This window comes from Brassica rapa, chromosome A05, assembly GCF_000309985.2.
Source record: "Brassica rapa cultivar Chiifu-401-42 chromosome A05, CAAS_Brap_v3.01, whole genome shotgun sequence".
In the NCBI taxonomy this organism is placed as follows: Eukaryota; Viridiplantae; Streptophyta; class Magnoliopsida; order Brassicales; family Brassicaceae; genus Brassica; species Brassica rapa.
The window spans coordinates 14,439,044-14,450,666 of NC_024799.2; the positions used below are offsets into that span (position 1 = coordinate 14,439,044).

Genomic DNA, 11,623 nt, shown 5'->3' on the forward strand with positions numbered 1-11,623 from the left:
CTTATGAGTTTAGCGCAGATCCTCGACCCTGAACTCTTCCTTGGGGTTATCGTCGCGGGGATCCGGTTCTCCAGATATGATGCCTCGCGTCTGGACCTTGAATCGAAAGGTCTCTGGGTCTTGACTACCTCTGGACCAGCTTGATTTGGATCCAAAAGAGAACATGCGAAGCGGTCGATGTTGAGCCGGGGAGAGTTCCAAGGCCTCCTTCTTTTGTTTCCAGCTCGTCGCGTACCTTTCGTCTTGTTAGTCTCTGGTCCATGTACGCATAAGGCTCGGGGCCTGTACTGTAATTGCTATAAGGCCTTGGTTTTTCCCTTCAGGGTGGTTTGATAGCAGGGCCAAGAATTCTCTTGATCTCCTCTGATGGCTCTGATGCCCCAGGGAGTAGGGAACTTCACCATTTGATCGAGTGTTGAGGGGACAACTTCCAAGATCATGTTGTAGGATGATTGACAGTCGACGAGGAGGAACTTAGTTGATATGTTGATTTCTTCAGCATAGACTAGAAGGACCACTTCACTGGCGGTTTGCTTCACATCTCCGCTGAATCCCACGAGTGGGGTTCTCTTTCTAGTTAAGGCACTTTCATCCAACCCCAGGTCCTGATAGGCGGTATGGAAGATGATGTTTCTGGAGCTTCCGTTATCTACTAGGATCCTCCTTACCAAGCAGTTTGCTATGGTAAGCGATATTACTAGAGCGTCATGATGGGGAGCCAGGACCTTCTCTTGCTCCTTCGCCGTGAAGCTTATCTCGTCTGTTCCCAAGAGTAGTCATTTTGATTTAGACGTCTCTAGACCATGCTTAGCGTTTCGAGTGCTCTTCTTTGCAGCTGCATGGCTTATGACGCTTCTCTTTGAACCTCCGGATATGACATGGATTACTCGGTCTTGGCGAGGTGGTGACGCGGGCTTGGTTTCAGCAGATTTCCTGGGTGTCTCCTTGCTTAGGAGGTTCTTTGCCTTTTCTGAGAGGAATTCCTGGAGATACCCCTTTTGGAGGAGCTCGTTAACTTCGATCTTTAATGCGATGCAGTCCTCCGTCTTGTGACCATGGTCACAGTGGAACTCACACCAGAGGTCGGGGTTCCGAAAGGAATCGGGTGCCCTCATTTTCGGGGGCCATTTAACCTGTTGACCCATCTGCCTTAGGGCGTTGATTAGCTCCGGTTTGGATACGGATAGGTGTGAGATGTCTGGCCAGGTTGATACCGACATCCCTTCTGTTCTCTCGAGTGGACGGTTCATATACCTGCCCCAGTTCCTACTGCCTTGGTCTTTCATAGATTTCTGGGAGGATCTGTCGTCTTGATCACTCCGGTCTGGCCTGGTTGCTTTCTGATCTTGTTTATGTTGAGCCTTGGTGCGGCTTGCGACATCCTCTTCCCATTTTACTTGGGCCTATGCTCGAGACAATACGTCTTCCATGGTCTTGCACTGGTACTTGGTGAGTTCCTTATAGAGATCCCCGTCTGGGAGCAAGCCTCTCTTGAAGGCTGAGATTGCAGTAGTGATGTTGCATTCGGGGATCAATACCTTTTCCTGATTGAAGCGAGCTATATAATATTGATGGGGTTCAACCCGATGCTGGAGGATTTTGTAAAGACTGTCCGAGGTTTTCTCCGGGCTCCGGCTACTTGCGAACTGCTCTACGAACATATCGCTGAGGGCCGCGAATGAAGATATAGATCCGATGGGTAGGTTGAAGTACCATTGTAATGCGGGTCCGATCAGGGTTGAGCCGAATCCCTTGCACATGGTAGCCTGGCGGAACTCCCTTGGGAGTGCTACAGCTAGCATCCTTTGTTTGTACCGAGCGATGTGGTCGTCTGGGTCGCTGGTGCCGTCATACATCTTTATGTTGTGGAAGGAGAACTTTCTCGGCATTCGATCAGGGCAATGTTGTCTGTGAAAGGAATATCGGCGTAAGAACCTGAATTACTTTTCCAAATCGGAGGTGCCACCCCGGGGAGCCTTTCTACCATAGATTGCATGGCGTCGAGCTTTTTGGAGAACATCTTCTCCAGGTAGGTGGTCAATGAGGACTGCAATGCCGCGGTTCCTTCAGATGTTTCCTTCTCGGAGTCTGGCTCGCAGTCGCTGGATATTTTTCATGGACTCGCGTATCTCCAGCTTTTTCTCCTGATGCCCCGGCTTCATCTGAAGGCTGTCGAGCGGTACTTCCTGCGGTGTTGGGTGTGTTCAGGCTCGGCATGGATCAGACATGTGTGCGGAAGCGGCGCTTCTTGTTGCTTGCCGTGTTGAGGGCCTGATTCTTGTCTCGGAGAACAAGGTTTTCAGATTCGAGCTGAGTAAGCTTCTCAGCACTTTGCTCCAGCTGCTTCGAATTTTCATCTAGCTTTTCCATTAAGCTCTGGACTTCGGAGGAAAGCTCATGATTATCGGTAGCTTCCCGAGCCTTGTGCAAGTCGGTTACTTGGCTTTGTAATCCGTCGAGTTGCCTCTGGAGCTCGGCTTCTCTCGGGGTAGATTCTGACGGGTTGTCTGGCTCATCCACCGCCATTGTCACATAGTTTAGATTACTCCCCTCCTTCTAGCGCCAAATTGTTAGGGGATTTTTGTGTAGGATCTTTTTAGAGTACTACGGAACGATGGATAAGTTGGGTTTCGTATAGATTTATAGGTATTTCGTAAGGGTTTATGAGAGATTAGAGAAAAAGAGAGTTGAAGAGATCTTTATTGAGTAGACAAGCAAGGATTACAAGTATTTTTGGTATGAACCCTAACCCTAGCCGTCTAAGTATAATCTCTAAGCCTAAAAGTGTCGATCACTTATTCTAGGGTTTGGGTTCCCTTTATATAGTCGTCTATAGGTCGGTTCTTGTCAGCTGGAGTAGATGGAAGTCTTCCATATTCGGAAATATGGAAGATTCCCCTTATCGGTAATTTGCCTTTTCTTGGAGCTGGAAGCGGTTCCTGGAGCCAATACCGGGGTACTCGATATTGGGGACCCAGAACTCTTCTGGAATGGGGACCCGGAGATCAGGGTCCTGCTTGGGGATAAGAGGAAAATGATACCTGAGTATTTTTCCCCAACAACAGGAAGTTCGGTGTGGGAACCGAAATTCGCACTGGCGATTTCCATTTAAATAAGGAAACTAGGAAAACCATAATTTCCCAGAGGACCCGGATATCTTCTAATACCACACGTCAAGCAATCAGAACACGAGAATATCAACGATAAAGTATAAGAAATCGAAAAGAGAGCAAAGTAGATCTTATTCCGAATCTGCATATGAGCGTTTACAACAAGGTATAAGCCTGGGCTCGAGAGCTGTCGGCGAGATTCCTAGTTCTAGCAACCCTAAGACGGCTAAACCTAATTGAGTCGCAGCTCGAAATAACAAAAACGAAAAATTGCCTAAATTGCCCTAAGTGCTAAGTTTGCTCTGAAAAGTTCTCTCCCCCATGCCTCTCGCCTAGGACTCCTTATATACTCGCTCCAAGGTCGGTTTACGATTTTACTCTTCTGCCCTTAAGCAGTCATAGCATAAAATGGAGATATTCCATTTTTTCCGATCTTCGTAATTATCCTCAAAATTTCGTATTTATCCGCGGAAACTTGACATTTATCTTCCCTTGCGTTTTGGTTAAGAAATCGTAGGATGGGCCTCGAGTCGTGTTTTAGGTCCCTTTGGGCCGTCTTCCGACTTGGAGCGTTTACTGCGACTTATCTCGATAAAGAACGAACTTTCCGCGGTTTTAATCCGCAAAGTTTGATTGATGATTTAGAATAGCGGAAAAAATGAACCGAGCTCGCTACGGTCGTCGGGAGATAGCATCGAAGGTTTTGATGAGAATGCATGGATTGGTGTCGTATCAATGTTTCGGAAGAGCTCGGTCGCTACGTAGCGACCGAGCTTTGGCTTGAGCCCGGTCGCTACGTAGCGACCGAGCTTTGGCTCGAGCTCGGTTGCTATGTAGCGACTGAGCGGGACGAGCGCTCGGTCGCTACGTAGCGACTGAGCGGGACGAGCTTGGTCGCTACGTAGCGACCGAGCTTGGCTCGAGCTTGGTCGCAACGTAGCGACCGAGCGGGACGAATGCTCGATCGCTATGTAGCGACCGAGCTTTGGCTCAAGCTCGGTCGCTACGTAGCGACCGAACAAGACGGACGCTCGGTCGCTATGTAGTTACCGAGCTTGGCTCGGACTTGGTTAATACGTAGCGACCGGACAGCGTGCATGTGCGGTAGTTGCGTAATGACCGAGCTTGGTTTGTTTGCTTTGAGCCTTCAAGGATACTTCTTCGTAAAAACTTCGTATTGGTTAACTTTTACGAAAATCATATTTTTCTTTTACTATCTTTTTCGGAAATACGATTTCCGAGGATTTTCGGGTGTTAATTCCGTCATGCCCGTTTTTGACCCCAACATTTAGCCCCCCAGCCCGTTAGGACCATGCATCGTAGGGTCCTAGCGTGCGGTTAGGCATGTTTGGCAAGTTAGGCGTGTTGGATGGAATTAATATCCGAAAGTCCGAGCTTGAATAGTAAATTCTCATGCCTATAAGAAGGGAGGTAACTTCTTCACAATTTTTTTTCACTTTCTTGTTTTCTCAAAGATTTCCCTTAAGAAAACTTTCCTTCTTTCTCTCTATCCTTTCCTTCCATTTTCCCAAAGAGGAGTATAAAATGTCGAGTAAGAAAAAGATTGCGAGGAAAGGGTCTTCGTCCGCAAGTGCTCATGAAGAGCTCCTTGTTCTGAAGATAGAGTTCGTGCCTCAGTCGGTAGATCCCGCCGAGAATGAGGCATGGTGGGTTGCACATTACGGTTTGATCACTCCTCCCAAAGAGAAGCCGTTCCCGGTCCTGACCCATCTTGCAGTCGAGAAAGGGGCACCAAGCAGGAGTACCGACGAGTTCCTCGAGATCATGCGGTCGTTCTCCCGCATTCCGAGCACGGTGGAGTTATGGGTTCCTCGTCGAGGGGAAAGCGCTGATAACCCCTCGGAGGGTTATTTCACTTGCTACGAAGCGTTCGTAGTGCATTGTCGCTTGTGGATCCCGATTCCCGAAATCGTCGTCCGAGTGTTGGAGCATTTCGAGGTGGCAATAAGCCAGCTGTCATTCAGCACCTCGTTGGAATCCTGATCCTGAGCTATGAGCATGGTCTCTCCCTGTCCGTTGATCACTTTGACGCGCTTTTGAGGCTACAGCTCGTCAAAGATAAGGACAAGTATAGGCTGGTCCCTCGGAGCTTCATGTCGGTGGTTAAGAGGTTCACCTTGCTTATCGCGACGGAAGCGGTTCTAGCGAGGTTCATATTCCGAACTTTGATGATTTCTTCGCTTGTCTACCCTCGGGCTTCGATGCTCCTCCGCCCGCGAATGAATCAGGGAGGCCGAAGGTCGTCGCGGAAGGGTCTCGCATCATCAACGGGGTTAGATTTTTTTTCGAAAATTTTGGTGATTGCTTAGGTGTTTCTTTTTCTGCTTATAACGTGTTAATCGGTTTCGCAGGGCCTTAACTTGCTTGGCTCGGCCATTGAGGCGAGCCATAGGGAAGCTATGGTCTATCGTTTTAAAGCGGAGAAAGCGGAACGAGATCTTGCTCGCGTGCAAGACGAGATGTTGGAGCGAGATGTGCAACTTGCTCGCGAACATGCGCGGGCTGTCCGCAAGGCGGAAAGGAAGGGCAAAAGAAAAATCGTCGAAGTGATGAAGACTCGTGCCTCTCAGTTTCAGGTCGAGTATGGGAACCTCAAGGATGCCTTTACCTCGGTGGGCGATTTCCGTGAGTGCCGTGGTTCAGTCGGAAGTCTTTGGAGGACGCAAGCCGATGACTACGTGTTCGAGAAGGAAATGAGCTTGATGAAGAGCGGCATGAACGAACATGCTCACGCTGAGGCGCTCATTCCCTCGATCGACGGGAGGATCCAGGGTTTCTGGGATTCCATCCCGGTTTCCCCTGATACGGAGGAGGTTACGACCGGGTTTCCCGATGATGGCAAGGAAGTGGATCATCCCGCGGATGCGTTCGGTGCTTCGTTGTCCGGGGACTTTTACTTTGGACCATGAGAGGTGGAGTGATCATTGAGAGGGAGGTGCCTATCTATCCGTTCTATGTTTGTGGCCGAATATGGCCTTTATTTCGAGAGATTGTATGGGCCTGTTTTGGCCGTTTTTATTGTTTATCGGGACTGGCCGTTGGTGGCTTTGAATCCCTTACCGCTTTACGCGGTTTTATATTGATATACCATGGATTTGACCCGTTTTCATCCATGGTATATAGGTGTTTTACTATATATATATATATATATATATATATATATATATATATATATATATATCTATGTTTTCTACTCTTCTAGGTATGTTTTCAGGTTCAGGTACATTTTGGAGTAAAGCTATGACTTTGGAGCATTTTGGAGCTTAAAGGACATTTCACCCGAGCTGACCATGTAGAGGTCGACGAGAGGAAGAACAATCGATCGACGCGCATCAGTGCTGTCGATCGACACCTAGAGATGCCTCGACAGATGAAGATTAATATCGATCGATGTACATAAGTACCATCGATCGATATCGAGACATTAGACACGCGACATTTTGGATCCAGCGGACTTAAAACCCAAGGCCAAACCAAATTACGAAAATGCCCTGACGAGTTTTTAACCTAGTAGATTATATACTGCCTAAGTTTTTGACGGCAAGGAGGGAGAGCTTTTTGTTACAGTTTTACTTTGAGAGAGAAGAGAGAGTTTTGGAGAGAAGATCACTTGTGATTGGAACTCTTTGTTTTCATTTCTTTTCATCTATACTATGAATTTCTATTTCTTCATTGTTATGAATTGCTTTGCTATGTCTGAGTAGTTCACTTATTAGATCCAGGGTTAAGATAGGATTGTGGGATTAGCCCCAAACTATAGATCTGCCTTGTTGTGATATTCATGATAGATTTGTATTCATTGCTTGTTTTAGCCTTGCTAACTAGAACTTGATCATAGGATTGCATATTCAAGCACCCTTGTTATCCCATCCTGACATCTATCTATCATATTAGGACTGCTAGAGAGGGCTAACCGCCAATTTAGTATCTTAATAAGGCATATAATACTCGCGCATAGGCCTGACTAGAACCCGTCGATCGATGTCTTCAACTGACTATCGGTCGACGTAGGCAAAGGTGTATCGGTCGATGTCCCAATAGGACCATCGATCGACACTCTCTCGTTGTCAACATACTAACAGTTGAGAAACGAGATCTAGCTTGTTAACCAGTGAAACATGCGACAGCTGATCACTGAGTTAAGCGATTGAGTCCTAACATATCATGCATGCAAAAATTAGGCATCTATAGATATTATAATCTCCAACACCTGAATAGTGGCCCTGCATCTAATATCATTTCCAACCAAGTTACATTTACTATTTACTTTGCTTGTTACTATTACTATTTCATTTAAACATTTACAACTCTTAGAATTAATAAACACTAGATCTTGGTGCCTCTAACTTCTAAAGAAGTACATGAAGACCAGCTTCAACTTCAGAAAAAGAAAGAGATTGATCTCAACAATTAAATCTAGTATTTATTAATTCTAAGAGTTGTAAATGTTTAAATGAAATAGCAATAGTAACTAGCGAAGTAAATAGTAAATGTAACTTGATTGGAAATGATATTAGATGCAGGGCCACTATTCAGGTGTTGGAGATTATAATATCTATAAATGCCTATTTGTTGCATGCATGATATGTTAGAGCTCAACCGCTTAACTCAGTGATCAGCTGTCGCATGTTTCATTGGTTAACAAGCTAGATCTCGTGTATCAACGGTTAGTATGTTGACAACAAGAGAGTGTCGACCGATGGTCCTATAGGGACATCGACCGATACACCTTTACCTACGTCGACCGATAGTCAGTTGAGGACATTGATCGACAGGTTCTAGCCAGGCCTATGCGCGAGTATGATATGCCCTATTAAGATACTAAATTGGCGGTTAGCCCTCTCTAGCAGTCCTAATATGATAGATAGATGTCAGGATGGGATAACAAGGGTGCATGAGTATGCAATCCTATGATTTAGTTCTAGTTAGCTAGGCTAAAACAAGCATCAATACAAATCTATCATGAATATCACAACAAGACAGATCTATAGTTTGGGGCTAATCCCACAAACCTATCTGAACCCTGGATCTAATAAATGAACAACTCAGACATAGCAAAGCAATTCATGACAATGAAGAAATGGAAATTCATAGTATAGATGAAAAGAATTGAAAACAAGGAGTTCCAATCACAAGTGATCTTCTCTCCAAAACTCTCTTTCTCTCTCAAAGTAAAACTGTAACAAAAGGCTCTCTCTGCCGTCAAAACATTTAGGCAGTATATAATCTACTAGGTTAAAAACTCGTCAGGGCATTTTTGTAATTTGGCTTGGCCTAGGGCTTCAAGTCCGCTGGTTCCAAAATGTCGCATGTCCAATGTCTTGACATCGATCGATGGTACTTGTGTACATCAATCGATATTAATCTTCATTTTTCGAGGCATCTCATGGTGTCGATCGACAGCACTGGATGTGCATCGATCGATTGTGGTTCCTCTCGTCGACCTCTACATGGTCAGCTTGACCTCTTCATCTCATGGTGAAATATCCTTTATGCTCCAAAATGCTCCAAAGTCATAGCTTTACTCCGAAATGCACCTGAACCTGAAAACATACCTAGAAGAGTAGAAAACATAGATATATATATATAGTAAAACACCTATTTACCATGGATGAAAACGGGTCAAATCCAAGGTATATAAACTCCCCCAGACTTACCCTTTTGCTTGTCCTCAAGCAAAACATACAGGCAGTCTCTCTGAAAGAGGTTTGAAAATATTAGGGACTTATAGATTTTAAACCATAGAAATCATTTCCTCAACAATTTTGCAACCACATCTAAAAAGTCCTAATCACATAAGCACACTATGCAATATCCTAGCTTAGCAACCATTTCTAACATAACACAACTCAGCAATTCACGTCTGACATCCCCTCTACTGACTTCATTTCTTAGCATAAATATAAATGAATGCTTTACCTTGGGAGTATCGATCATATGATGCAAAGATTTCAGACAAGTATCTGGAGCTGCAGGTAAAAGTTAGTTCCTAATTTCTCTCTCTCTAATTTTCTCTCTTGAGTCAAAGTCTGTTTCGATTGCAGGATCAGTGACCAAGATTGGACAGGCTTCCATGAATCAAAACTTAATGGTGGTTGCCACCAAGCTCTGTTCACTTCTTTTTGACCTATATCCAAGAATTCTTTGTGAAAGCGAGCCTTGAAGATCGCCGCCTCCAAGTTCCGTTTCGAATTATTTTATTGGAGTCTTTATGAATCAAGCCTTAATGGTTTTAGCCACCAAGTCCTGTTCAGACCCATCCTAAGTAAACAATAGATCTTTTTTTTTAAATGTAAATCAATAACTATTCTAGGGTCGAAATTTAGAGAGAGAAAATGTGATAAATAATCTACACAAGGCGTTACCTTCCAGACCTGTCTGAAGAATCCGATCCCATGTATACCAAGCCCCAAGACAAGCGGTTATGTCAGGTTTAGTGTTGGAAATCAGCTTCGGTTACTTCATACGTTCAAGGCAAGTGTGTAGTTGATAGGTTGATCTGCTTTAGCATCTACAGTGCAATCTGCAATCAGTAAATCCAAAATGGTGCTAAAGATTGGTTGGATATTCAAGTTTAAATCGATATAAGATTATAGTCCCTATTTTCAATAGCTAAGCATAATTTATTAAAATTCATTTTTGTATAAGAATAAAATAAATTATATCAGTAAATCTCCCCCCAGACTTAAATTACACTGTCCCAGTGTAACTCAGCCGGAGTTATGATGGAATAATTCATAGGTACGAAATGTAACAAGTGAGGAAGATACATCTGCCCGGATTAGATATCGATCGATGGGAACATGTTACATCGATCGTCGTGTGTTTGTCTATGTCGAGCGATGTCGACGTCTCGTCGGCGGTCGATATTAATGTCCTCCTACTTGGGTCTCCTAAATCTGAAAGAAATAAAACGAAAGTAAATAAATGCTAGCTAATAAAACCAAAATAAAATACCTAATAGTGGGTTGCCTCCCACTCAGCCTTGGTTATAGTCATTTAGCTTGACTGTGGTAGTGATTGGCTATTTGGTGGAGAAACAGCTGTTTGTTGGAAAGCAAGCATCCACGTCATCTCTGCACATTCTGGACCAAGATGCAATGAAACTTCTTGTGGCCTCGTCATTTCTTGTCCATTTGTCATCCATCTTCTCAAGTACATTGGATATGTGCTGTAGCCTATCTTGAACGTTGTCAATGCTGACCTGGTGCCAGCCTATGTTGTTATAGGCGTATGCTGAAAGTTCTGTCAGTTCTTTGTACATTGACTCCATCGTGTTGTGTATCAGCTGCTCGCTGGCTGGTGTAGATTCGGCGTCGATCGATGCGATCAAGTGTTCGTCGGTCGATCTCGGCGACTTACCATCGAGCGATTTTGCTCGCTTCCTGTCGATCGATGCTGATATCTGGTGTTGGGCGGCGAGTTGCCTCTGAATGGCTTTGACTTCTTTCTGTAGCCATTCTGCGTGGCTGTCTAGTCCACTGATTCTGTTGTCGAATGGAAAGTAGATGTCATCGCAGCGTTTGTCAAGTCGTTCATCTATGGTGTCTATAGCAGTGTAGATCTTGGATGTGATCTTGTCAACCTCTGCTGCTGTGTAGGGAAGTGACTCCACAGGATTCTTGGCATCGATCCATGGCCGTCGTAGCCTGTCGATTGAAAATGAGTTTGCCTGCAAAAAATTTTGATTAGTAATGTTATCAATATCCCTTTGGGCATGAAATATTTGACTAGACAATTTGTTTAGATCTAGCATGACTGGTGATACGAAGCGGTCATGCATGATTTCGTAAGTCTGCAGCCTATTATCCATGGCTGAGATCTTAGCGTCGAGCGATGTGATGGTACACACGTCGATCGATGTAGCTGGTTGTTGGTCCTTCTTACGAATGGTGTCCAGATCTTGCTGTAGTAGCTCGATTTTAGTGTTCAGCCAGTCCACGTTGTTGTTGAGAGGGTAGTACACGTCGTTTATCCTTGTGTTGATGAATGAGACTTCCCATTCATCCTTGTGTTCTGCTGAACATTGCGGTTCTGCAGGGATCTGGGCTGTAGGAAGACTGACGTCGATCGATGGTGCACGTGGTGCGTCGATCGATGCTGAGGTCATGGCTTCCTTCTCAAGTTGCTGACGTAAACTCTCAATTTCTGTCCTCATTTCTACCATACTTCTGAAAAGCTCATTGTAGCCTCTATCCAAAGGTTGATGTGTATATTCTACCAATGATTTGAGCTCCTCTACCACTTTTTCCTGAGCTCCACAAATACCAGTCACCATCTCGTTGATTTCATCTTTGGTGTAGAGTTCTAGTGCCAGTCTTGTGAGTGTGAAGGAAGTGGCGTGTTCTGGAAGACAGATGTGGCTCTCTTCAAAAAGAGATGCTCTTTCCAGTAATTTCCTGATGTCGTCCTTTGTGACAGGTATCATCTCACCAGCTACGCCTCGTGTGTGTCCACACTCATCTTTGTAGACTCCATACTCGTCCCTTCGT

At 44.9% G+C, this 11,623-nt stretch overlaps 1 protein-coding gene across 1 annotated transcript; it reads right to left on the reverse strand.

Moving 5' to 3' along the window:
* Positions 1-296: 296 nt before the first annotated feature.
* Positions 297-1,286, reverse strand: LOC103849442. The gene is made up of 2 exons (XM_009126205.2): positions 803-1,286; positions 297-760 (listed from the first exon to the last, which is right to left on the reverse strand). Exons 1-2 carry the CDS (start codon positions 1,284-1,286, stop codon positions 297-299), a joined length of 948 nt encoding a protein of 315 aa, XP_009124453.2.
* Positions 1,287-11,623: the final 10,337 nt, after the last annotated feature.